This window comes from Equus asinus, chromosome 12 (assembly GCF_041296235.1).
Source record: "Equus asinus isolate D_3611 breed Donkey chromosome 12, EquAss-T2T_v2, whole genome shotgun sequence".
Classification (NCBI taxonomy): domain Eukaryota; kingdom Metazoa; phylum Chordata; class Mammalia; order Perissodactyla; family Equidae; genus Equus; species Equus asinus.
In genome coordinates this window covers 82,018,559-82,046,396 of record NC_091801.1, presented here as the reverse complement: position 1 = coordinate 82,046,396, position 27,838 = coordinate 82,018,559, and the positions used below count along the sequence as shown (strand labels likewise).

Genomic DNA, 27,838 nt, shown 5'->3' with positions numbered 1-27,838 from the left:
ATGTCATTTTACCCTCTAGGTTTAAGTTTGCACGTCTGAAAAATAGGGGCACTTTCTTGCATCAGGCTTTCAACTTGACCCACATGCTGGTTAAGTACCAACAGTGTGTCAGGCATCCTGCTGGACATTAAGGAGACCAGAATGAATAAGACACAGTCCTGGCTCCCAGGGAAATTAAGGATTGGTGGAAGAAACAAGCACACGAGTTTATAGGTGCCTCACTTCACCTGCCGGATAGTGCCTAGGGGTCAAAATTTGTGCATAATATAGTGGAAATATACAAAAGGGATGGTCAGCCGTGTAGGGCAGGACAGTGGGAGAGGAGGTCAATTCGGGCCATGACAGGAGGAACCCTTTGATTGGAGTCTTTAAATATTTTTCTCCAGCTTTTCTACCAAGCCCCTAGGGCCCCTAGATGCACAACACCAGGTGGTAACTTATTTGTTTTGGATTCCTGTTACCATGTCTTCTTCATGAAAAAGTCTAAGGTGGAAAATATTTAAAAGTAGTAATTGTTGCCAAAAGGGAAATGGAATAAATAATTCTAAAATTCTGTGATTGTAAAGAGATACTTTTCAACGGCTGTGCAACTGATTTCCCTGCCTTTAATTTCAAACACGCTGAATTATTTTGGAGGAAGCAGCCATGAAAGTCCACTGATAACCTTTTTTTCTAATTTAGTTATCTGCTTTTCAGCACTTATACCTTAGAGAAATGTTGTGCTTTTTAATTGAATGTCCTTGGTTGTCAATAATGAAGGCCCATCAAATATTAGTATTTTTCTAAAAAACGTATGTCTGTAATTCAAAGACATGCCATTGAAAACATAATCTTTTGTTCTAAGCTTGTGATATTTTCAAAGTGGGGTTATTTTTTAAATTATGTCTTTGCGGAAGAGAGAGAGAATAGTATGAGACATTTTTTTAACGTATGAAGAAACATCACTTTAGAGTTCTTTTCCGGGATAAGAAGGCACAGGGGAAATGTTTTGTGTGGCTCTTTGAGTTTCCTGGTTGAGGCATTTGTCTTTAAATCACCAAGTTTTATGCATTACATTAAGCTCATTTCCAAGAGAGGCTCACGCTTTCTGCTCTGTCGCCAGTGCACCCTCCTGAAGCGCTTTATGATGTTGTGACTTTCATCGCAGGCACGCACCGAGGCTGGGCTGCCGTCCAGATGCGTTTGCTTCATGAGTTGGTCTATGCCTCCCGAAGGATGGGGAATCCTGCTCTTTCTGTCAGGCACTTGTCCTTCCTGTTACAGACCATGCTGGATTTTTTGTCAGATCAAGGTAAGTGAATTCAAACTATACTTTTTTTCAAGGGAGTGTGTTGAGAGCACTCTTGGTGCTGGCCCACGTAAACACCCGGCTGAGGTTTAGGTGGGTGGATGGTGTTTCCCAACTCTCTGTGGGTAAGAAGACACATACTCCACTGTGTCCTCGGCTCCCCGTCCTTCCTTACTGTACGCTTCCCAGGGTGCCTGATGCCACTGCCCACCGTGTTCTTCACGCCCTGTTCCCCCTGGGCCCTCTCTCACCATACTCTACTGCTTTTCTCTCTACTTCTAAGCCTTCTGCATGGGTCCCCCTTGCCTTTTCCTGTATCGTGTAAAATGTAAATGTCAAAGTGTAACGTTTATATAGAGAAGTGCACAGTTCATAAGAGTACAGCTCAGTGAATTTTCACAGAGTGACCACTCCTGTGCCTGGCACCTGGGTCGGAAACATGCCAGAACCCCAAAGCCCTCTTTGTGCCCCATTCCAGGCCCTGCTTCCCTCAAGGGCAGCTTCCGTCTTGACTTCCCAAACCAGGGATGCACTTCGCGGTGTTTGCACTGATGGTATCAGGCAGTATCTTTGCCTACGTGTCAAGGCTACTGTCTTCTGGTTCTTTCCTCCGTTTTCTCTCCTCACACTGTTCCTGGGTGTCGTCTGCTTTTTGGGTTTCAGTCGTAGTCTGTTTATTTTCAACCCAGATTTCACCCTGAGCCCCACATATGTCTGTTTTGCTGCTTGCAGGACACCTCCCTTTGGATGTTCCATAGGCACTCGAAAATCAGCACGTGAAAAACAGAACTCAGTCGCTTCCCGTCATCCTCCCTCTCTGCCTGTGTCTCTCACGCCAGTTCAGTGTGTGTTGCAGGTCGGGTTCTCTGGGAAGCACTCTCTGATATGGAGAGGAATGTGTGGGAAGTTTCTTAGGCACTGCTCCTGGGATCAACACCCATTGAAGAGAACAGAAGGAGGCAAGATTGGACAGAGGGAGAAGTCGGGCCTCAGCGCAGTATCAGCAAAGGCCTCAGCCGGCCCACTGAGCTCTGAGCTGGGACGGCCCTGCAGAGTTGTCCTGCACTGTACCAAGGGCCAGGCCTTTCTACTCCCATATTGCCCGGTAATGCAGGTTACCCTGGGGGGGTAGTTTTCTTCTGTTGAGGGTATTTTCTGGAGAGGACTCCCAGCAGTGGTGGAAAAGGTCTCAGCCCACCTAACGGGACCTCTGAAGCTGGGATGGCCCTTCAGAGAGATGTCTGCCGTGTGCTGAGGGGCTAGGTCTTTACTCTCCGACGCCCAGGTGCTGAATGCACACGGCTCTCAGGAGGGGGCGTGCTCTTGGACCGGGGGGCTCTGTCCAGTGGAGAACACTTTCTGGAGAGGGCAGCACTGCCTGGAGAATCAGTCGTTCTGTACTGAGTGGCATGTCGTTGTCTGCTACAGTGCTACCCCTCATTCCGGGTATCCCAGTGGAGACTTTGGCTCAACCTCTGCACTCCTTGACCCCCACATCCCAGCATTTACTAAGTTAATGCTCCTCTGTCTTTGCATTTTTAAAATCAATGTATTTCTCTCTCTCTCCCCCCCGCCCCCATTGCTTTTCCCCGACTGTTCTGTTTCCTGTGATTGTAGCAGTCTCCTTGACTCCAGGATAATAGAGTGGCGTGTCTCTCATGGAGTGGTTGTAAGGTTTAACTGCATTAATTCCTATAAGGCATTCGTGACGGAACTTACACTAAGATCTCAATTATCATTAGCTTCAAAACAAAAATATTGAAGTTGGTGTGTGATTGCTTTTGCAAAACAAGGGAGAAGATTCATGTCCTTGCATCAGTCTGACTTACTGCATCCCAATATGCTTTTCTAAAATGAGAGAGGAAAGGGTTTCAGTTATAGCTATTGCATAAAAAATACAGCATTATGGGCCGGTTCCGTGGCCGAGTGGTTAAGTTCGCACACTCCGCTGTGGCGGCCCAGGGTTCGGATCCTGGGCGCGGACATGGCACTGCCCGTCAGGCCACGTTGAGGCGGCATCCCACATCCCACAACTAGAAGGACCTGCAACTAAGATATACAACTATGTACTGGGGGGTTTGGGGAGATAAAGCAGGAAAAAAAACCCAACAGATTGGCAACAGTTGTTAGCCCAGGTGCCAATCTTTAAAAAAAAAAAAAATACAGCATTGTGTGTGTGTGTGTGTGTGTGTGTGTGTGTGTGTGTGTGTTTGGTAAGGAAGATTGGCCCTGAGCTAACATCTATTGCCAATCTTCCTCTTTTTGCTTGAGGAAGATTGGCTCTGAGCTAACATCTGTACCAGTCTTCCTCTGTTTTGTATGTGGGACGCTGCCACAGCATGGCTTGATGAGTGATGTGTAGGTCTGCACCCAGGATCCCAACCCATGAATCCTGGGCTGCCAAAGTGGAGTGTGTGAACTTAACCACTACACCACTGGGCTGGCCCCTTCAGCATTTTTTTTTTTTTTTAATTTAAAAAAAATTTTTTCCTTTTTCTCCCCAAAGGCCCCAGGTACATATTATATATTCTTCGTTGTGGGTCCTTTTAGTTGTGGCACATGGGACGCTGCCTCAGCGTGGCTTGATGAACAGTGCCATATGCGCGCCCAGGATTTGAACCAACGAAACACTGGGCCGCCTGCAGCGGAGCGGGTGAACTTAACCCCTCGGCCACGGGGCCAGCCCCCATCCAGCATTGTTCTTAAGCAGAAAAAGAGTTGAGAATTAGAAGAAAGTTCCAAGGCACATCACAGAATCTGACTCGATTCTTCTTGTGTAGCCTCATCCTCTCCCGTGTCACTGTGTGTCCTCAAACTTCATTCAAGCCAACTGTGTGAACTCTGTTCCTTGAATGTCATGTCTGTCCTTCTCATGCCATACTCTTCACTCCTAAAGCCTGTCTTCCCAGTGGCACCTGTTGGAGCTCCAGCATTCTTTACAGGAAGTGTCGAGTCTCTATAGTGACTTCCATGGCATCTCTGTAGTAATGAACTCTCCTCTCGTGAGCCCCTGTGGCTCTCTGTTACCAGTGTCCTTAAAGCACTTGCCCCTTACTGTGGTTCTTTGTGTCCTTCTTGGTGTGGAGTAGCTATTGCTTTCTATTTAAGACTTTAGGGGACCCAAGCAAATGACCACTCGGATGCCAGTCCCCAGCGGGTGGCGGCACAGCTTCTCTGTGCGTGCTTGGTTTCCGTTACCCTTAGTGTTTTGTTTGAATTGTGTTTGTCTTCATGCTGCCTGTGGAGTCAGCAGTAGAGCAGCAAGATCAGCGTCGGAGCTGGCCATCTGCGTGATCTGTGCTTTGGGTTTCTTTGCAGTGAGGGAGGAACTGACTAAGGCAGAGTTCCCAGGACAACCAATCTCTGGTGTTGGGGAGGCTGGGGTTCAGTGGTGACATGGGCATGGTCTATTTGTTGCCCACTGTATTGAGTTTTTGCTTGGTGACCGGTGAGCAGCTCTCCTCAAGCCCCCGAGGGTGCTGCCTGCCCTGCTGCCAGTCCTGTGGTTCCTTGAACCTCCCTGTGACCTAGCCACTCTGAAAACACAGTGCCAGGTGCAGCGTCCAGTCTGAGTGGACCCTGCTCACTGGGCCTTAGAGTTCTGAGTGCCATGCTTACCGTGGGCTCGTCCATGTCCCCTTTTGTCATGTCCCCTTTTGTCTGTTCTCTCTTGGTACCACTTTGCCACAGACTTCGCGTTCACATGTGAACGGTCTCCCACGACCGTCAGTCGTGACGACACGGCCCCACGTCCTTTCCCTGAGCTGCCTACACCTCCGCCTCCCTCAGCTGCCTCGCCTTGGACTTTGTCTCCCAGACACACATCCTCCTTCCCACGCCAGGGCCTTTGCTCTCTCCCCTTTCCCATCCCCTGCCCCCGTTACCAGGTGACTCCCCTGGTCTGGACTTCCTCTGGAGGCCTTTTACAAGGGCCCCATAGGACCAGGTGCTCCTGCCTTTTGCTCTCTTCCTTTGTGCACTTCTCAGAATTCTAACGAGAGAATCAGTGCATGTTTAGTTGGCCAGTGGCTGTCTTCCCTCAGAAGCTCCATGAGAGAAGGAGCTTGCTGGTTATGTGAGATCATATTAATTAGTGATCTAAAGACGCTAAGTTTAACAGGAGAGGAACTGGGACATTTGACACTGTTGAGCAAATCGCTGTCTCCTTAAAGGCCTGGGTATAATGGTATTTGGTTAATTGGAGTCTCCTGAGAAAAGGACAGAAATCAGGAGGTCTAAAAGGTTCTTTCCACTAACCTCAACCTCTAATTGCTGTAACCTCAGATCAATAATTAAATTCTTCCTGTGCCTCCATTTTCTCATTTGTATAACTTAGATGTTACACGTTGTGTGGTAGTTTGTTATTATTTTAATGATGGATATTTTAATATATTGGGTGACCTTTCTTCTGGAGAGCTCATGGTACATTCATAGAGTTGATAATTAACATTTCTAAGTATTGCTGCATTGAAATTAAATATGGAATAGAAGAGCAGCCAAGAAAGAAAAGAAATGATCCTGGGCTTAAGGTGGGGGTCTGTGTAGCCTTCTTGCCGTATGTAAACCTGTCTGGTTGTTTGCTGGTGAAGACGGCATAATCTAGGGATTTCTTGCCCTTCCCTGCCCCACATGTACCCTCGAATATGTGCAAATATGAGTGAATGCAGAAGATAAGTTATGAGGGCAACTATTTACATGAAAAGGGTCTCAGTTCCCTGGGACTTTTTGTCATTTTTTTCCCACTTCTATAACTTACACTATCTATAACTTGAGGATTTATGGACTTTTCTTTGGAAGCATGACCATGTTACTATTTTCTCGGGGCTTCCTGACTGGGCATACAGGTACAAGCCCCCGTGGCACTGTGGCAGTAGACTGTGTGTGGCACGGGAGTCTCGTGAGCAGGAGAGGGATCCTGACTTTGTGAAAGGTTTAGAGCGGCCCGTCTTAACACTCCTGCTGGCCCCGTCCTTTCCCACTCTCGTGTTCACCGTGTGTTCTGGTTATTTACATTCTGACAGCTCCAAATACAGCAGCATTTGTGTTCTGCTGCCTTTGCACATGCTATTCCACCTGTCCTCTGTGGCCACTCCCATTTCTGTCACTTTGTCCAGGAATTTGTCCCTTCTCTGACTGTAGCACTGCCCTGCGGGAGCCCACTGAACATGCACCTGCTGCTGTCATAGCTGCCTCCACTCTGGGCTGCACGACTGGCGTTGCTGGTCTGCTTGCCCTCCCACCTGGCCTGTCAGCTCCTCCAGGACAAGAAGTATCCCTGTACCTGGAACAGCACGTGGCGCCTAGTAGGCCCTCAGATGCTGCTGAATGAACGAAGGTTGTGTCTCTTTGAGTACACCCTCTGCTGTGCTGCCCAGTCGATGCTCCTTCTGCGTGGCCAGTTCAGAAATCCATCGGTGGCTTCTGGTCATCTCCAGCAGGGTTCAGCAGACTTCCGCCTGTGGCCCAGCGCCCACCCGCCTCCTGATCGCGATCCTCGCGTTGGCTGTTCAAGGATGAGTTTGTAGCTGCTGACGCCGATTTCTGTGGAAAATGAAAGACTTGCTGCTTTGATATCAAATTACTTAAAGAGGGAGCAAGGGGAGAAATTAGCTAGCTAAACTGTCTTAGGGATTCAGATCCAAGGTCCCTGGTGAGAGGATAAGGATTATCCACACACTGGATGTGCTCCTGTGAGTGAAGGGCAGGAAAACAATTATGTGCTTTAAATAACTCATGTTAACGCTGCAGTGAGAAGGCCAAGGGGGGATGAAAGGGGATGCCTTGGAGACCGTGCAGGGCCAGTGAATGAAATTGCATTAGGAGGGACCTGATTTCAAAGAGTTTCTGCCGTCAGAATTGCTTTACCATGTTATGATGGCAGAGGGCTTTGTTCTTGCTCTGGAGTTTAGATGCTTTCTTAGTAAACTTTAAGCTTCACATGCTTGTTGGGCTTGTCCCTGTTGGGATCTGAAGGATTTTTGTGTGTTTGTTTTGCTGTGGTTCAGCATTTTGCTGGAGGACTCTGGGTAGACAGAGTTTCCTTGAAAACCCCTCTAAGCTCTGGTTTCTTTTCTACCTGGTGGTGTTGTCGTAGGATTATAGATAACGTACCTGAAGTGCATGACAATGTGTCTGGTGCAAAGAAGTACTTAATGAATGTCCTAAAACAGTGTTTTCCTCCTGGGGGACCAGGACTCCAGCTCTTGGGTCAGAGATTGGGGGTTCTCTTAACCGAGGTACCTTAAGAGGACCCGGAGAAAGAAATGGAATCTCTTGTCCAGGAAACAGCAGAATGACCCCAGAGGAACCTCAGAGGGTTAGAAGATCTGGATACTGTTCTTTTCCAAGATGTGTAACTGTTGCAATTTGCATTCTGTTTGGTAATTTTCTTATTGGAGCGGGGTGGTGTATGGTGGGAGGTGGAAGAGAAGTGGGAGGGCCTGGGGGAAGAGAGGGCAGGGCTGCTGAGGCACATCTTTTGGGCAAGGAGTGGTGGGCAGTGTAACTGGCACTTGGGTATGTGTGGTCCCCACCCTGTTTGGTGTTCCGCATTTCGCACACTTCAGTTGTTGGGAATGTGGCCATTGCCGCCTTGTCATTGAACATGTAGATTTAGATTAGGAAGTCAGTTCACAGGTCAGCCAGAGCAGCACAGAATCCCAGGTCTTGTAGTCTAGAACATGAATTTGATCGACTGTTAGAACTTGAGATCAGAAAATATTTCACTTCGCCTGCCTCTACCCCGGATGCAGTGTGTCGAAGTCTGTGTGGAAAGCTGATGGAGACATGCCCGTCAGGATCCGCATCCTCTCAGCCTTAGTTTCTTCATCGTAAACTGGGTATCTTGCTAGGCTAGTGGAAGAATAAATGAAATGATGACTTATCTGAGATTTAGACCCCTAGTTTCCTGGCTGCTTCTCTGAGCCCCAGATTTTGGTGTCCAGCAGCCCTTGGATATTTGAGCATCTCTGATTTCCAAAAAAACTGTCCCCACATAGCAGTTGTCATGCTTTTGCTGACAGGAAACCAAATATCTTACTCAAGTGTATTTTTTTAAAAGGAAAACTTATTGAGAAACAACTCACATACCATACAGCTCACCTGTTTAAAGTACATTAGTATATTCACAGGGTTGTAAACCATCCCCACAATATAATGTTGAAATATTTTCATCCACCCTGATAGAAACCTCAAACCCAGTCACTCTCTGTTCCCTCCTACCTCGCCCCCTAAGCAAGTGTGGAGCTCCTTCCTGTCTCTATGGATTTGCCTGTTCTGGACATTTCATATAAATGGAATCATACAATACATGGCCTTTTGTGTCGGCTTCTTTCACTTAGTATATTTTCACACCCCCTGCCTTTAAATGCCATTTATGTGTTGGTGGCCCTCCAATTAACATCTCCAGCCCCAATCTCTCCCCAAACTTCTCATTCCACTCAGCTGTCTAACTCGGACTTAACTTTTCCAAATAGAAGTATTGTTTCGTCTTCCCCTGAAGCTGTTTCTCATCTTTCCTCACTTAACTGTTCAAGCTAACGTCCTGGGAGTTGTCTCTGATTCTTCTTTTCTTACGCCCTCCTTCAGACCATCAGTAGGTCTCAGTAGCTGTAACTAGAACAGATCTGTCTCCCTCTTGAGCGCCGTAATCCCAGCGCTGCATCTCGTTCCTGGACCGCACTCTCCCCCTCATGGATCTTCCTGCTTTCCCTTGCCTCCCTCTGCAGTCCCTTCTTTACTAAGCAGCCTGGGTGACCTTTTAAAAACACACATCAGATTATGTCGCCCTCCTGCTTGCAGCCTCCATGGCCTCTCTTTGTACCTCAAATACAACTTCAGCTCCTCACCATGGTTTCCAGCAGAGGTCAGCTAACCAGAGCGGCGGGTCAAAGCCAGCTCACTGCCTTTCTTCAGCGTGGCCTTCAAGCTAAGAAGGGTTTTACAGGTGAACATCTGCAACTGATGTGATGATAGGGAACCTTACCCCGAACCCGAATTAAGGGAAATGTCATTACCCTCCAAAAAAATCCTGTTCTTCTCGTGTGTAAACCTGTATTACAAAAATTGTAATAAATTATATATTTTGAATTTCATCAATAAAAAAGTGTGTTTTCTCACTTATTATATGTAAGTACCTACATAAGATCCTTGATCTGCCTCTTGGCTCATAAAGCCTGAAATATTTCCTCCCTAGCCCTTTGCAGACGGCTTTGCTGACCTGTGGTTTTCCAGGGTGTGATGTCCTCCTCTGGGACGACTCTCTCCTTGTCCACTGTGTCCAGGCCGTGGCTGTTCACAGGTCCCTCTTTCCTTTGAGCTGTGTCAGGCCCTTCCCTCTGCTTGGTCCACTTTGTCCCCAGATCCTTACATGGTGGCTCCTTTGTGTCACTGAAGTCTCACCTCAAATGGTGAGAGCCCTTCTCTCTGCCTCTAACCTTAGGTGTCACCTCGGTATGACCCTCATCGCTGTTTCACGTGACCCTGTGCCCGCAGTAGGTCCTGGGGGAGTGGAAGCATGGCTGAGTGACTTGGGTTTCGGTCTCAGTTCAAATCCTTCTTCACTTATGAGCTGGTAACTTGAAGCAGGTTACTGAAGCCTCGGTTTCCTTGTCTGTTTTATTTTACGGGAATAAAAATATGTTTCCTACTTAACTGTAAGAGTCATTGTGAAGAGAAAATGAGGTAGGAGTTGTGAGGGGGCTTTAAAAATGGCAAAGCGAAGTGCTCATTGCTGTGGCAACTGCTCCTTCGCTTCCTTCCCTCTTTTCTTCTCTATTCCTTCACATGCTCTCATGCCATTGGTCAGTCTTGAATGTGAAACTCGGAGTTGCCACAGACCTGGGTTTGAATAATACCATCATCTTTCCTACTTCTGTGACCTGGGACAGATAATTTAACTTCTTTCAGCCCTCGTTTTCTGATCTGTACGTTGATGTTAATAGCTATCTCGCAGGGCTGTTAGTCTTGAGTTACGTGCTTACTGAGGTGCCTAGTATAGTGCCTGACACATAGTGGGCATTCGGGGTTAAAAACCTTTTAGGTGATTATCCCTAGAGAATGGGCATGAGAGAGTGTCCTGGTTCAGGCTGGAGAGGAGTCAGAGTAAATAAATGGATTAGGATCCTCATGGGGGAATTGACAGTTCTTTTCAGAGGTGGCAGAATGGTGTGCGTAACGTTCCAAGAAGAAGGGGATCTTGACCTTGAAGAACAAAGCAGTGTTTGCCAGGCCAGACTGAACAGAAGAAGTAGTTTCAGGTGGAAGGATTTTCTCTGATTCTCATGGAATTAAGAGTATTTGGTTTATTTGGGGAACGTTAAATACTGTAGATTGGTCAGAATCTGTTGTCTGGGATTTTAGGAAGGAAAGTGGATGATCGACACTTGTACAATATGACCCAGCAATTCTCCTAGGTATATGCTCGAGAGGTTTGTAAACGTATGTCCACACAAAAACCTGGACATGAATGTTCGTAGCAGCGTTATGCATAATGGCCAAAGGTGGAAACAACATTAACGTCCATTGAATGATGCGTGGAGAAAGACAGTGTGGTACGTCCTTCCTGGATTACTCTCTCTTCCTCATCCCTTCTCCTTTTCCGTCTTCCTCCTGCATCCTGCCTTCCTTCATTCGGCTAACATTTGTTCATCCCTCACACCTCAGTGGAGACACCACTTTTATTTTTTTCTATGAAGCCTTTCTTGGTCCCTCAAGACCAGCTTGTGTTCCTTTGAAATGTTCCCACTGGTGTACGTAATGTGCCTATCTGAACACTTTTCACCCACTGTATTTTGATCATTTATTTAATTGATAAGCTCCCTACTGAGGCTGCAAGCTCTCTGAAGGCAGGGTGTCTAAACTTGCTGTTTTCCTAGTCCTGTCACCTAGTGGCATGTATTGGCATTCACATATTGTTGAATGCATTAATAATAAATGTTTTTTCTTTTTTATGAGCTACTTTATTGAGATTAATTCACATACCACACAATTCACCCATTTAAAATGTGCACTTCAGTTTTTTGGTGCATTCATAGAACGTGCACCTATCACCACAGTCAATTTTAAAACATTTTTTTTTTAAAGATTTTATTTTTTTCCTTTTTCTCCCCAAAGCCCCCCGGTACATAGTTGTGTATTCTTTGTTGTGGGTCCTTCTAGTTGTGGCATGTGGGACGCTGCCTCAGCGTGGTTTGATGAGCAGTGCCATGTCCGTGCCCAGGATTCGAACTGACGAAACACTGGGCCGCCTGCAGCGGAGCGTGCAAACTTAACCACTCGGCCACGGGGGCAGCCCCTTAAAACATTTTTATCTCAAAAAGAAACCCTGTACCCTACAGCTAGTTAGTGGCACGTATTCACACTCACATCTTGTTGAATGCATTAGTAATAAATACTTTTGTTTGTTTTCTTTCTCGGTTTGCTTTTGCTCTTGTGGGTAATGCTGTGGTGAACATCTTCAGGTCTTCATCTTTTTAGGCAGGAGAGAGATTTTATCAGGAGAGGGCTTACTGGGTCAACCATTTTGAACGTTTTTATTGCTGTTGAAACATATAGCCAAATTCCCTTCTGCAAGGATTGCTCTAATTATGCGCCAGCAGCAGTGCTGTTAATTCAATATGTATAGAATGTTGCCTTATTGTTTTAATTTGTATTTTCTTGGTGACTTGCAAGGTTGAGTATTTTTTCCCTGTGTTTGTTTACTAATTGTGTCTCTTTTATGTGACACTCTTTTACAGTCTTCTGATTGCTTTCCTGTCCCTTTCCTCGTTTGATTCTCATTTGTCCTCTTGGCCACTGTGCTGACGGGGTCTCTCATGCTTTGAGATGCTAATGAAGTAGTTTGCTCAAAGTCTCCCAGTTACTCAGGGCAAAGCCAAGTCTAGAACCCAGCTTTTTGCTAGTCCAAGGATATGTACACAGCTAACTATAAGATATGTTCTGTGCCGTAACGTACCTGGATGGTGTGCAACAGCTTTACACCTCCCCAAGTGCTTCACTTGTGTCTGGACTAAAGCTGAAAGTATCAGGAAAATTGGTTTTACACATTTTATGATGAATTTCCTTAGGATAATTTGAAATTTGAAACAATTGCTGCAACTCTGAGAAATACATTTTACATTATGGAAGATTAAATTCACACATTCAGACCAGTGTGCATGAATGTAACAGATAGTGTAGAGTTGACTACATTTGACCCACGTTGGCCACCCTTTTGTTTCTTGAGTATGCCAGGTTTTCTTTCAGAACACGGGTAAAGTTCTTATCCCACCTTTACATGACCAGCCTTCCGGCCTTCAGTTCCGAGGTAGTGTCTGTGGGTTGCCCCCTCAGTACCAACCTCTCTGTTGTCTTTCTAGTTATGTCCTGACTTTTCTTCCAGGCAGACAGTTTTGGGGGAGTTGACCCATTCTTTATGGCTGATCCTATAATTCCTCTCCTGGTAAATTTACTCTAGAAAAGTCAGGCCCCTCAGAGCCAGCAGTGCTAAGTTACGGGACACGGGGCTGAGCCACCTGGGAAGAGAGGGTGTTTCCTTTTTTGAGTTTGAGTGTTGACCTGCAGGAGAAGAGTCTAGGAATGGAGCCAAACCTTTTCCTTCTGTAGTCTTCTCCATCCCACTAAACTCACCTTAATTTAATTCCCAGAGACCTAGGACACCCAATGAGAATGCGTTTTCTCAGACAGCAGTGACTCTGCTTTACTCAATTTTATATTTGTGGCACCTAAAACAGGCATGCAATAAATATTTGTGGAATGATTGAGTGAATGTGGTAACCATCAGTGGCCACTCAGGAGATACGGCATGGAGGGATCTGGGGATGGCATGCGGTTGGAATGGGATGCTAGATAACATTTTACCTAAGATGACCATGTCATTGTTCACATTTTAAAAAATGGGATGATTGGGGCCGGCCCCGTGGCCGAGTGCTTAAGTTTGCATGCTCTGCTTCGGCAGCCCAGGGTTTTGCCTGTTCAAATCCTGGGCGTGGACGTGGCACCGTTCATCAAGCCATGCTGAGGTGGCATCCCACATGCCACAACTAGAAGGACCCACAACTAAAAATACACAACTATGTACTGGGGGGCTTTGGGAGAAAAAGGAAAAATAAAATCTTTAAAAAAAACAAGGGATGATTGATAGCAATTATGAGGTGACTAATGCCCCTGCGGCCTCCCTCGCCTTTTCATGGCCAGATTATTTGTATGGATTTAGCTTTAAGGAAGCCCAGAGAGGAAGAGATTGAGTCTTCTAGGGAGGGTTGAGAAAACTTTGACCAGGAGGAACAAATGCTTGAGCCTGGCCCTGGAGAATGACTAGGTTTTCACCAGTTGTGTGGGAGAACACCAGGAAAGGAGAGGTGAGGGCAGTGAGTTTTCACTTTCAGGAGAAAGGCGTGCGTGTGTAAAAGTGTGTCATTGTGGTTGGGCAGAGGGATTGTGCTCAGGGCAGGATCTGGATCTTCTACTTCTGTGGCAATGCTCAGCAGGTAACTCACCTCAGAGTCTGTTACCTCATCTGTGAAATGAGAATAAGCGCCCTTTTCATACAGTCTGAATCTCCAGTCAGGGGAGTCCTGACGTTCCTCGTCTGCCCTAGGCCGCTCTCCTGTGCTGCCAGCGGTGGAAGGTCAGAGCTGAATGGGGCCCTTTGCAGAGGTGGAGGTTGAGGCCCCACCCTGGGATGTGCCTGTCCCCACCTCACAGCTGTGAGTGGCAGAACAAGCCGAGACCCCCACCTCTCAACACCTAATGTCATGGGGAGGGGAACCACTTGCCCTGACACCTCTCGACAGGGATGTTTTTGTTTAACTGCCAAATGAGCCAATGCTTCCCTTGTAAGTTGATGGAGAATTTTTTTTTTTTATAAAGGTTGGTATCTGAGCTAACATCTGTTGCCAATCTTCTTTCTTCTTCTTCTTTTCCTCAAAGACCCCAGTACATAGTTGTATATTCTAGTTCTAGGTCCTTGCAGTTGTAATATGTGGGATGCTGCCTCAGCATGGCTTGATGAGCGGCGCCATGTCCGCGCCCAGCATTCGAACTGGTGAAACCCTGGGCGACTGAAGCGGAGCACAGGAACTTAACCGCTTGGCCACGGGGCCGGCCCAAGAATTCTTGATAGCGTAGTGCTACTGCCCCCTGGTGGTGGGGCTATGATATGTTTGTATTTCTTTGAAGGAAAAAATACGGTCATTGAGCTTGGAAACAGTTTCAAAACAGCTTTTGATGCACAAGGACTCTCGTAACAGAAAAGGAAGAAGGGCCACTTTGAAAATGATGACAAAGCTGTAAAAACTGGTGTATCAGGGTTCAAAATGCATGCATACATACATATATACTGTTAAATAGAAATTATTCTGACACATTAAAATGGTAAGGAAGCTTTATTCCAGACTGTTGCAGCAGGGGTCCACTCTCTTGCAGTAGGGGAGAGAGACTGAGCTCAACTCCAAACACAACGAGGACAAATGCAGATTTAGAACCAACAGCAGAGGGAGGGGTTGTGGATGGAACGTTACAAGAGGAGACGTCAAGGGGAGGGGATTCTTGCTGAACTGGCCTAACAGTTGCCTTGCTAAAGGCAGGCCAAGGACTTAGACATCAAGGGTGGGGATGAGGAACATGGTCAGATTTTTGAGGATGATCAGATATCAAGGGTTGGGACTCTTACTTAACTGATTTGGCAGGATTCTTGCTACAGGTGGGCTAGGCAGCCTGAAGACAGGGCCCAGGGACAAGGTTGGGTCAAGGAGAGTCTTTGTGAGTACATAGATATGGACATACACACACATAAGATTTATGATGGGGATTTGACCGTATGCAGTTGTGGGAGCTGGCTACGGAGCTATGTGGAGCAGTTGTTCGTGTGTGTCGTGCCGGATCCTGATGTCTTCAGGCAGCCAGTTGGGTAGAGGCCATTGGCAAGAGAAGGTGGTTGTGAAGGCAGCAAGGACAAGCTGCAACCTGCAAGGCTGGGCTGGACCCCACGGGGGGTGGACTGGAACCATGTCGGTTTCTCAGCACCTCCCAGCTGCCAACTCTCATGATCGGAGTTCCTGGAGGAGAGGCTGGAGCCCTTTGCTGCTGTGCTCAACAGCCACCTGGCCCAGCAGTTGGAGAAGCTGAAGCAGAAAATCTGGCATGAACTGGAGGAGCCATGAGCGGGATGCTGCCCCACTTCAATGGTGTCAGTGGGTGTCCCTGAGCACCAAGGCTACTTTGTCTCATGTGCACGCCAGCTCAGAGCTTCCAGGTCCCACGTGCACGCCAGCTCAGAGCTTCCAGGTCCCATGTGCATGCTGGCTCAGAGCTTCGCAGGGAAGGGGATTCTGGGACGTATTGCTTCAGCCTAGCTAAATGGACACAATGGTGAAGATGTGAATTTGTGGTTTGAATCGCAAGTCCAGGAAGCAGGAGATAAATCCACATTGAGAAAAAGCTTCTCTCTCTAGCGTATTTGATATTTTACTTCTCATTTGAATACCAGGAACGACTTTTTGTTTTGTCTTCTCTTTGGCAAGCCCAAACGTATACGTTTAGTTGGACTAGACAGGAATAATTCCTCTCTTCCACACCTCCCCCACCCCTTCCCCCTCCTCCTTCTCCTCTGTTTGAAAACTATTTATCTGAGATTATGTGATGTCATTTGATTGAAATTGAATTGTACTGTGAAGAGAATAAGAAAAAATAGAATTACCAATTCCTTTAAAAGTTTTGGCTTTTACGTGTAAAGTAGGTAGGTTTTTGGATTGGGAGTGTGATTATAGGGGACCCTTAGGGCCCATAAAGGATGCATTTTAAGGTATCTAGGAATACTGTGCAGAGAATAAGGGACAAGGAAGAGGTAAACAATTACATAGAAGAAGGTCTCTTTATTTCCTTTCTGTAAATATTTATTGATCATCTCTCATGAGTTGGATATGATGCTAGATACAAGCAGTACCAGAGGTGACCTTTGAGCTGAGCTTTGTAGAGCTCGTTGGACAGTGCCAAGCAGGGCTGTGGGAGGGACAAAGTCATTTAGGAAGCCACGCAAGGGTGAGCAAAGGCACGAGGAGCTGTGAATGCTCCTGGTGTATTTGGGCATAGCAGGTGTCCCATATAACATAAGATGCCTACAAACGGGGTTCAGGGATGGGCAGGAGATGCAGCTGACAGGAGATCCTTGGCGGGGGGCTAATGATAACCCTTTGTGCTGGGCTGAGGAGCGAGGACTAGTCTTGTGGATGGTGCAAAGGGAGGTTTATCAGCATGGTTGTTACATGTCACCTCCTTCTTCATCTTGGAGAAGGAAGGGAGGGGTTTGGGGATGAACTGGAGAAACTGGGTTGGATATTTTGGCTGAGGAAAATAGAGCTAAAGGGGGAGAGGCCAAAGTTTGCTGCCTGCCTCACGAATCCCCAACCCTTCTCTGGACAATGTTGTGGTCATTTGCAAATACTCCGGTCACCCCTCCTTACTCAGTGATGATTTAAGCTCCTGGCTTACTCTTTCCTGCAGCATCCACTCTGTCTCTGTTCTTGGTGACTTCAGCATCCACATCGAGATCCACTCAACACTGTCCTCTTCTCCATCTACGCTTTCTCCTGGGTGATCTCATCTGGCCCCAGGGCTCCAAAACTCTCTCTTCATGCATGCTCTCATATTTGATTCTTATACAGAGCTCTAGACTTGAGTGTCTACCCCTCCTTCACTCCCCCGTCTCAGCACATGACTCCACCGTTCATTCAGTTGCTTAGGCCAGAAACCATGGAGTCATTCTTGATCCCTTTTTGCCCATCAGACCCCACATCTTAGTCCTCATCAGTAAGTCCTCAGGGTTTCACCTCCTAAATATATATAAAATATCGCCACTTCTCACCACCTCTGCTCCTGCAAGCACATTCTCAACCACCAGGATGTCTCAGTGGCCCCATAGTCCATCCTCCATACAGCATCCCGTTATATCACTTTTCTGCTTCAAACTTTCCATGGGCTCCTATTACACGTACAATAAAATGAAATAAAATCCAAATCATTTTCAAGAGTCCACCAGGCCCCACGATTTCTCCCCTGCTCAGTTTTTCAAACTAATCTCCCTCCAGTCTTCCATTTATTCACTCAGCTCCACTGTATTTGGTCTTATTTCTGTCTCACCAAGAAAACAAACTCATTTTCATTCCCATTTCTGGGACCTTGTGTGTGTTCTTTCTGCTTTAATAGTTTTCCCCCAAGATCTCTGCATTCTGCCTTTTCTGCATCCTTTAGGTCTGAACTCAGATGCCCCATTCACTCTCTGCCTAGCGTCAGCCTGTTTCTCTTTGCCTTTTTATTGTCGGCCTCGCTCCTCACTGGTGAGCCCCTTAGGCCAGGGACCTGTCTGTCCTCCTCAGTCTGGTACCTAGAGCTGGTGTGGCAGGTGCTCAGTCAGAATTTGTTCACTTGCTGTCCAAATAGGAAAGTCATCTAGTTTCCCTCTGCCTCATCTTCCCTGTTTGTGAAATGGCGCAGTAGGGACCCGTCTCCTGTGAGGATTTTGTGAGGATTAGAGACAGTTACTGTGTATCACTCCTTCCGCTCTGTCTTACACATGGGGACCGCAAGCAGCTGGCAGATTCCCTCCCCTCCCCTCCCTCTCTTTTCCTGTGTATCACTCAGCTGGGTATGGATGTGGTTATTTGGTTCAAATAAGACTTAGCCTTCAGGGGAAATACTTGTATTTTGAAAGAAAATATTGCTCAGCCAGAAGTTAACACAGAATTTACAGTGCCATTCCGGGACCCCACTCTGGACCCAGGAGTCTGTCTGTCACAAGGACCCCTGGAAGGCCAGTGCAGAAGGTGTGCTCTGTGCTCTGAGAAACAGACTTCGATAAGTAGAAATTATTAGTGGGGTATTTTTAACTGAGGCCTTTTCTTGGTCTTTGCTTATTTCTGAAAACCAGCCTCTGTCCTTTTCCCTTCCTTAGTCATTACTTGTTTGGTTGGGAAGTAAAGAGCACAGCATCCCCGTTGCTGCCCTCAGCACCCTCAGAGGATGTCTGCACCCTGTATTGCCCCTGTTCTGTGGGTAGCGGTTGTCAAATTTGTGCTGTGGCCCAATGAGGTTTCTTGTGGTTTGTAAAATTATGTGTATGAAAAGTCATGCAAAACTATACAAATGATGTCACATTTAGTTATCGATTTAATGAAATGCTTCTATTGAAAAGAAAGACCCTGAGGCTGATGTGAAAATCTAAGGTTGTTGGGTCCAGCCCTGTGGCCTAGTGGTTAAGTTTGGAGTGCTCCATTTTGGTGGCCTGGATTTGGTTCCTGGGCACAAACCTCCATCAGTCAGCTGCGGTCATGCTGTGGCGGTGACCCACATACAAAATAGAGGAAGACTGGCATAGATGTTAGCTCAGGGCAAATCTTCCTCAAGGAAAAAAAGAGGAAGATTGGCAATAGATGTTAGCTTAGGGTGAATCTTCCTTAAGAAAAAAATCTGATGCACGTGCATCAGTGCATCAGCACAACAGTTGTCTGTGAGAGTCAAGGCAGAAGGCACAGACTGTGCAGTGTCAGGCGTAGGACGAGACAGAATTGGAGACACCCTTCTCCATGTCCCCTACCCCCATGCTCTTGTGCTTACTGTAATTCTAGACTTTTTGTGAATTGTAATGTACTTTTCTGGTCATCTTTTATAATCATGGATATTTTAATATATATTCTTGATACGTTTTTTACTTTAAGTACATTATAAAATGATATTGAAAATAAGAATGCATTATTTTACTAGATTTTGGTATCGGAGATTATGGGTAAAATAACATGACTATAACAAGCGAAAGTCTCCTATAATATGGACTTATGGGCTAAAACATACAGGGTTTGGGTATGGAGCCCTACATGTTGTGCCTTATTCCTATTATGAAGTACGTACAGGTTTTTGATTTGAGTTTTGCCCTTTGGCTTCATATAGCAGAGCATAAAGGTCTACCACATGAGCTCTGGCCAAGAATGAAGGCCATAATTTTTATATTGTAAAGGTGATATATATTATTTTGGTTCCTGTTTTCCACTCCTGACCTGCTTTTTTCCCCTTTGAATTTTTTCCAGATGGTATATGTGGTTTCTTTGGGAGTTTTGATTTAATATTTTTCATTCTTCACCTGGGTGGGGGAGGAGGGAGGAGAAGCCTGTGAATTATTATGTTGTAGAGTCCTGGTGGGAGCTCTTCAACAAAGGGGTATAATTTGTTTCCATTGCATTTTATACAATCCCTTTTGTTTGTTCAGAAATAGACAGAAGGGATTGAACAAAAACCCAGCAGAAAGAAGGGAAGCTTTTGACTTCCTTTTAGTTCTGTGTTGAAGAGATAAATACTGTGTAGTACAACATAATAAGTACCTGCTGATAAAATGTATTCTTGGTGGAGAAACCACGCATGTAAAATAATGAGGTGAAGAAAAACTATCAGTATGTCAAAATCCCAAATATATTAGTTGATTTACTAGTTATGGGAAAATACTAATTTGCCAAGTTTTAGGTAAACCAAAATAGAACATCCTGGGTGGTATTGAAAGGGGCTTGTGCAACTTCTCGAAGGCGTTAGTCTCTGCCGGACACTGTGGGTCTGTCTGAATGCAATATCTTTCCAGCGGGGGGTGGGGTAGAGTCTTCCTTTTCTAGACCCCTGCCCACCATCTGCTGTACGCAGTGCCAGCGAACCATTGCCCAGGCCAGACTCTGCCATTTCTGGTCTGGAATTCGGCATCACATCCTAGGGGCCTCCTTGTCTCTCAGGTCCCCATTTCTCGCCTGTCTGCCACCCAGACTACAAAGTGATCTTCCTAAAGCAGGGGTTTATCCATAGCAATCTTCTGCTCCAGTAGCATCAAAGGCTTCCCATTGCCTACAGAAATAAAGTTCAAATTCCTTGGCATGCTGTGCAGTGTTCTTTTCTGTCTGTCCCCAGTCCTCTCTTTCCCTTAGGCACCAGGCTTCGCTGCTGTGCCTGGCACCGAGTCTCTACATTCCCATCCTGGGCTGCTTCCTCAGGCTTTCTGCTGCACAGAACGTAGCACTGTCCTCCCTCACTTCCCATATCTTTACCCTTGACACCTTTAGGAAGCAGAAACTTTCTTTATTGCCAGTTTTCTTCCCTACGCTTATGTAACAATGCTGTCACATTGCATGTTAATCACTATTTTTCTTGTCTGTGGACTGCGTGTGTAAAGGCTGGACAGCTGGAATTCAGGTGTTTTTTCCCCCCAAACCCCAGCCTAGCACAAAGTCTGACTCATAGGGGCTCAGTAAGTGCTTGTTAAATTGCTTGTTTTCTTTGACATTGTTTCCTCATCAGTAAAGTGAGGCTTATACCTACCTCGCTATGCTGGCCTACAGATTAGAGACGGTGACTATAAAGAGCCCAAAACGTAATATGCACTCAGTAAATTGTAATTGTGATTGTTTATGTTGATTTGTTTCTGACTTCCTGAAGTCTTTCAACATGTGCAGTTCTTAAACTGAAGAATTGTGCAGTTTTCCACTTTGATGACGTATGTGTATCCTTCATGAGGTGGTTGAGTGACCTCGGAGAAGATGCTGATGTCCCTGGGCTGCCCCATGTGTAGAGTGGGGACAATAACACCTCACTTCAGTAAGGAGCGCAGGGCAGAGAAATGTGTGGGTTATGATCTTTGGACTGAGGCAGACCTGGGTTTGCATCCTGTTTCTTCTACCGATTACATGTAACCTTTGACAATTTATTGACTTTACTAAGCCTCTCTTCAGCTGTAAAATTACGTAGATGGTGTTGCTGATGTCTGGTTAGCTGGAGGATTATCAGCATAATGTGTATCAGCCGCGTGGCGGCGTAGGCCCTGCAGCAGCAGGAGCTCAGTAAGCGTTAGCATCTTCACTTAACTTCCCCTACTTGGAAAGCAGGCTTTCCCCTCGGGGTGCTGTACAGTTCTTTCTATTAAAGAGCTACATAGCTTTAAGCTTTTGGTGAGTTTTATCAAAAGTTTTAGCAGCAAAGTAACCTGTTAAAGGTCTAAAAAGATAGTTTCTCTGTGGGATTTTCATAGTTAAGTGGGCACAGATGGGGGAACCTTTGTTTTCGGCTCTGACTCTAATCTTTAATGGACCAATTTTCATTAAAAAAATGTTTATCTCAGTGGTATGCTGAGGTACTTGTTTATTGCTAAGGGTGACTTAAATGATCAAAATGTAGATGTCTCTGTCTCAGGAATATGTCAGATAACAGAAGTGGAATTTCTGATTACTGAATTCAAGCCGAGATGAAGTAGTACGGTTTTCATGTGGAAGTATTGAATCTCAAAATTGGAAGCAACTGGAAAAGGTTGTGTGGGCCATGTGGACTAGAAGTGTGAGTCTTGCTCAGGGTCTGCATGGCTTTCTGAACAGGGGGTGGGGTAAGGAGCTGGGAGGTTGGGATTTTAGCCCCAGGCTTTCTAGCTGTGACCTTGGGCCAATCATTGCTCTTCTCTTTCACTTTCCTCTTTGGTAAAAAAAATGAAGGAATTCAACTAAACGATCACTCATATATCTTTATTCATTTATTGAATTTTCTCTGTGTGAGATATTGCATTCTCAGATTTGATTTAGAATTTTGAATATATTAATATTTCCTGTCATTTCAAGTGAGAAGTTCAAGATGGACTCCAATAACTTACTGAACACCAGAGAGGACAGCTAACCTGGAATCATTACAACAGTTGGGTTCAAACTTTTTTGATCATGACCCATAGTAGGAAATACACTGTGTGTGTGAAACCCAACATTTCATGAAATGACACCTGTTCGTACTATGTGTGATGTACTGTATTAGTCAACTTGGGCGGCCATAACAAAATCCACAGAGTGAGGGCCTTACACAGCAGAAATCTATTTCCTCACAGTTCTGGAGGCTGGAAGCTTCAGATCAGGTGCAAGGCTGGTTCCTTTGAGGCCCTCTCCTTGGCTTGCAGGTGGCCATCTTCTAGCTGTGTCTTCATGTGGTTTTCCCTCTGTGTGTGTGTGTTATCTGTGTCCTAATTTCCTCTTTTCATAAGAATGCCAGTTATATTGGATTAGAGACCACCAATATGACCTTGTTTTACCTTCGTTACCTTTTTAAAGGCCCTATCTCCAAATACATATTTTGAGGTACTGGGCATTCAGCCATTAATGTATGAATTCTTTTGCGGGGGGGGGAGGACACAGTTCAGCCCATAACGTGAACTGTTATCTATCCCGTGCCATCCCATCCCATCCTATCCCATCCCATCCCATGGAATGCTGATCGTTACCCACTAAATTGGTTTTTATGACCCACAAAGAGGTCAAAATAGCTTATTTCTCTCTTAGAATTGGTAATAGGGTTGAAATGGAGCGGACTCATTTGAAATTAGCTGCGTCCTTCTCCAGTGTCTCTTGTGACCAGTGGTCCGTATTTGTTCGCTTCACTTGTATGTATAGCATGTGGACAGAACAAAGTTGTTTGGTCCATGTAGCCATCACATCTTGCTGGCATTCTGCTTCATTGAGCTGAGAGAGAAAAAGAATGTATCAGTTTAGGCTTTTCTGGATATTAGTTTTTAAAAGAGATTGAGTTAAATTCAAGTTAATGTTTATTAAGCAACTTCTAAGTGGCAGGGATCTATTTTAGGAGAAGAAATGGCATATCCTTTAGTAAAATAAAATGCAGAGACCCTCTCAAGGATGTTCAGGGTTTCGTTCTTCTCTGGGTGGCTATCTGTACAAATGGCCCCCCTTTTCCAGAGGAGGGCATCCTATGTGCAATCCACAGAATCCCTACCTGAGAGGACAGAATGCCAGACCAGGATGTTGGCTTTTTCTGTTAGTGAACAACTTCAAGGGCCCGTGCCTTGTAGTAAGTTTAAAACTCTGCTGAGGCGGGGGTTTTGGGTTGTGCCTGCAATCTGGCTGGTGTCAGAAAGCATCATGTGGCTAATGACTGAGCTGGCTGACTGCCAGCACCCCCATGTCAGTGTGTCTTTGTAACTCTTTAATTGTCGTTGTGAAAATGAGAGTTCTCACTTAGTGTCCACGGGCTCTCCTGATGTTTCAATCGTATTTTGAATTTACGGGGATAATTTTAGTAGAACTAGGGAAGTTGTGAAGGCCCAGGTGCTATTTCTCCTGAATTTCAAGGCTGTGCTATATGTGTGAATAACCCCAATAGTGGGACAAGGCAGAGATCTGTTTTTGTGAGTGGAAAGGTGGTGTTTGTTGGTTCTAGAGATGGATTTATTTTTTTATTTGTTTTTGCTGAGGAAGATTTGCCCTGAGCTAACACCCGTTGCCAATCTTCCTCTTTTTGCTTGAGGAAGATTTGCCCTGAGCTAACATCTGTGCCAGTCTTCCTCTGGTTTGTAGGTGGGTTGCCACCACAGCATGGTGTGTAGGGCCGTGCCCGGGAACCAAACATGGGCTGCCAAAGCAGAGTCTGTGGAACTTAACCACTAGGCCATGGGGTCAGTCTCCTAGAGATGGCTTTAGAAGAGATAAAACAACTACATAAAACATGAGAGGTGCCAGAGCATGTGACAAGTACCATCAGTGATTTCGTCAGAGTGCCACAGTTGCTGAGGGGAGGAGTGCTCACCTCTGCCTGGGGCTCGGAGCTCATGGAGGCCAGGATGTCGAGGTTGAACCTTAAGAGAGAACTGGGATGCGATGGGGCCAACATTGCAGCAGAGGGGCAGCACCAGCAGAAGCATCCCTCTGCCTCTCTGGGACTAACTTTGTTCTTCTCTGCGCTAGGGTGACACCTACACTCCATACCTAGCATAGCACCTGGCACGCTACACACAATTAGTATTTACTTTCTTTTTTATTTCTCATCTCAAGCTCCCTTTGTTCTAATATTTTGGACTTCAGTAAGACAAGTTAACAGTGTCACCAGCAGCACCCAGTGTGTTGAATGCTGACCACGTGCCTGGCGCTCACAGCCTCTCGTGTGACCTCAGGTGGCCCATTTGCTGATGAGTAAACAGGCCCAGGGCAGGGAGGTCACACAGCCACATCTGTGTGTGGCAGAGTGGGGGGAGCTTCAGATGTGGGTACGTCAGGCTCGGATCCACATGCTCTCCTTTCCAGTTTGTTCCCGCATTTCTAAAGGCCTAATTCTCAGTCTCAGCTCTCAGTCTCTGCTTTCCAGATCGAAGTCCTCATCGTCTCAGCCTGTGCTCTTATGGCACAGTCCTGGCCTTCTGAAGTTTGGTTAATTCATTTTCTCACTCGCCCAGCCAGTATTTATCTTTTTAGAATGTCTTCCTGTTAGATCTTTCCTCAAAAAGAGCACCTTCAAGATGCAGAGAAACTGTGACCAGGCTTTGCCTTAATGAGGGTTTCTGGGTGCTGGGAGTGTGTGACAGTACTTGGAATGCACCGTCTACATGCTGGGCATGGAGTCCGCACCCTTGCTTGTATGAACTACTGTAGCCCTCACCATTGCCCCGTGATGGTAGCTCCTATTCTTAGGCGTATTTTACAGTGAGGAAATTGAGGCATAAAGAGACTAGCCAACATGCCTCCGATCTCCTCCATAGTATTTGTAGGAACTGGGGTTTGAACCCTGGCCGTCTGGCTCTGGACTCCATGCTCTTCTTCTCTGGCCTCGATGATGTACAGTTGTCTAATGCACTCACTGAGTGTTGAATCTCATTGCCCTACACTGAGAAGGAGCTGGAGCCACCAAAGGTTGTGTCAACATCAGGTACCACGCCTCCAGTTTATCTCTGTACCAGAGGTTATCCGTCAACTTAGATACAGTTGTCATTTGTTTGAAAGACACGATTGGATGAGATAGAAAATGTCAGATTTAATTTATTCAGCTTCTCCTTCATTTTATCGCCAACTCATTACTTTGCTACTCAGCCCAAAGCCAATGCATTAGAAGTTTGCCATTCGTCAGTGTCAGTAGACCGGGACTTGGCCTGGGACAGGTGCTCCCCCGGGGCTTCCATCTTGATGAGATGGATCCTCAGTCTCTCCGTTTACTGTGTCGTGGGGCTGAGGGAGGGCAGCAAATGAAAGAAGTCATGCCTTTTCCAAATCTTTCCTCTGGTCCTCATTTTTACATTGCCTTTCTCTGTCTCCCAGTTCCTCATCAAGTCTCCTTCTCTGCAGAGCAGATAGTGGGGTCGCCAGAGACAGTCCAGGACTGGGAATTCTCACTGGATTGCAGTTGCATCTGGAAACATTAGAAATATCTGTAGAACGTAAAATCAAAAAGGATTTTTGACTTGAAGTGCTAAGTGATATTACCTGAGGGTTGTGACGCAGAAGGAGGTTTATTTCACTCACATGCTTCCCCTTGGGGAATAAACTGCAGCAGCTGGAAAAGAAACTTGGTTTCAAAAAAATTTTAAAGTTAGCGTTACATCAAAAGTAATTATTTGAGTTATGAAAAGCAAGATTATTAAAACCCAGAAATTACAAAGTGGGTCATCGAGGGCATAAATTAAAAAGATTCTGAGGCCAGCCCCATGGCCCAGTGGTTAAGTTCACACGCTCTGGGTCAGCAGCCCAGGGTTTTGCCGGTTTGGATCCTGGTTGCAGACATGGCACCGCTCATCAGGCCACGCTGAGGCAGTGTCCCACATGCCACAACTGGAAGGACCCACAACTAAAAATATACCACCATGTACTGGGGGGCTTTGGGGAGAAGAAAAAGAAAAAGGAAAAAAAAGAAGATTGGCAACAGATGTTGGCTCAGGTGCCAATCTTTAAAAAAAAAATTCTGTGAAGATTTGTGATGGGGATTTGTGAATTAAGCTCTTCGTGTATTCAAAATATACTTTCTTTAACAAAAATTTCATCATGATTTTACACAGTTATACTTCCAGTCCTAATTCTGAGCTTCAATTTCCAAATGAAGGCTGGGCGTGTCCCCAGAATGTCATAGGATCCTAAAGTCACTGTATCCTCAGTTGAATTAATTATCTTTTCCTTGAAGGTGTCACCATCTTCTCATTCTTAGAAGAATAAAACTTTTAGAGTCATCCTCAAATTGTCCTATTTATCCTTGACCCTACTAATTTCTTGAATGTGCCCTATGTCTATTCTAGTGCTTGAGTTGTCTTCAAATGGGATTCCTCCTCTCCCTTGCACTGTCACGGCCCTGTTTCAGACTTTCCACACCTATTTCTTGGACCGGTGCAATAGACTCTTAACATCACGTCCTCTCTCCTGGCTTTGCTCCTTCCTAGCCATTCTTCACACCGAAGGCAGAATTCTCTCCTTGAAATGCAAGCTAAATCACATCCTTCCGTTCCTTAAGAACCTACAGTGACTACCCTTCCTCTATCTAGTAACGTCTCCACTCCGTCTCAAGGCATTCATGATTTGATTCAAACCATCTTTTTTGCCTAATTTCATTCTTTCTCCATGTACATAATCTATTTTCATATATATTGACTTGTTTTTGGTTCCTTAAGCACATCATATCATTTTTCAAGCTGTTCCTCTTGTAGTGTGCTCTGTCTTTGTACTTTCCGTGTTTCCCACGTTATTAAGAAAGTAGTAATTCCTTCCTCTTCACCTCCTCTTTACCTTACTTAGTTCTCAAGTCAGCATCATTTCATTGTGTCCTGAGAGTAGTTTCCCTATTTGGTTCCCTCACTAGATTACGGACTCCCTGGGGACAGGACCACGTCTTATTCACCTTCTGTCTTTCGTCATTTTGGACAATGCTTTTACCTAGGAGATAGTCAATAAGTGTGGAACTGAATTAGTTTAACATTGCCTTTCCCAAAGTGTTTCTTAGTGTGTATCAGTTGAGACCCCCCAGGCACAGAAGGGGACTGAGGCTTAGGAGATGGTGCTGTCCTCGAGGGTCTGCGGATCTGGCTGAGTGCTTTAAGGGAGGGGTCTGCCTTGTACAGGGCACAGCCTCAATATTTGTTTGTTGAAGGAACGTTGAGTGAAATGGGTATAGTTTTAGAAGAAGCGGAGATGGCTGAACATAGAATTTGTTACAAGGAGAGCCTGCTGGAGAGTGGAAGGCACGCTGACCTGGGAGTCAGAACTTCCGCAGCTTCAGTTCGCTCATTTGTAAAACAGGGATGACAAGGGCACCTTTGACGTAAGGGTTAGGGGATGGTTTGATGAGAGGACATGTGTGAAGTGCTTGGCGCGGTGCCTGGCGTGTAGTAAGTCCTCAGGAAGTGTCAGTTGCTGCTGCAGCTGTCGTTTCCGAGCACTGCCGAGAACAGCTGTGTGAGGCTGGGCAGGACGGGGAGTATCCTTACAGTAAACTTCCACCTCTGTCAAAACGAGGGAACCGCGAAAGTTCCTCACTCCAGGGACGTGTTAGCACGTTCTTTTCTCATATGGAACATTTATCAACAAGCCCTGATTTCTCTTTATAAAACTTTCTGAAAATTTAATTTTAATTATTTTTGAAATAATTTTTATTATACAAATAGTTTATGCTCCTTTTAGAAATCTTGGAAAGCATAAACAGAAAGGAAAAAATTGTGCATAATCCTACATGGACAAACACTGTTAACATTTTAGTGTATTTCTTTTTTAAAAATCATATTAATTTCATAAATAT

At 45.7% G+C, this 27,838-nt stretch overlaps 1 protein-coding gene across 13 annotated transcripts in view; it reads left to right on the top strand.

Annotated features, from left to right (window-relative positions):
• The window catches only part of TRAPPC9 (trafficking protein particle complex subunit 9), a 623,416-nt gene that overhangs the window by 83,636 nt on the left and 511,942 nt on the right, over window positions 1-27,838 (top strand). For all 13 annotated transcript variants that reach the window (XM_044781131.2, XM_044781133.2, XM_070481660.1 and 10 more), the window contains one exon: window positions 1,148-1,291. In XM_044781131.2, coding sequence (XP_044637066.1) covers window positions 1,148-1,291 — 144 coding nt within the window. The remainder of the gene's footprint in view (window positions 1-1,147; window positions 1,292-27,838) is intronic.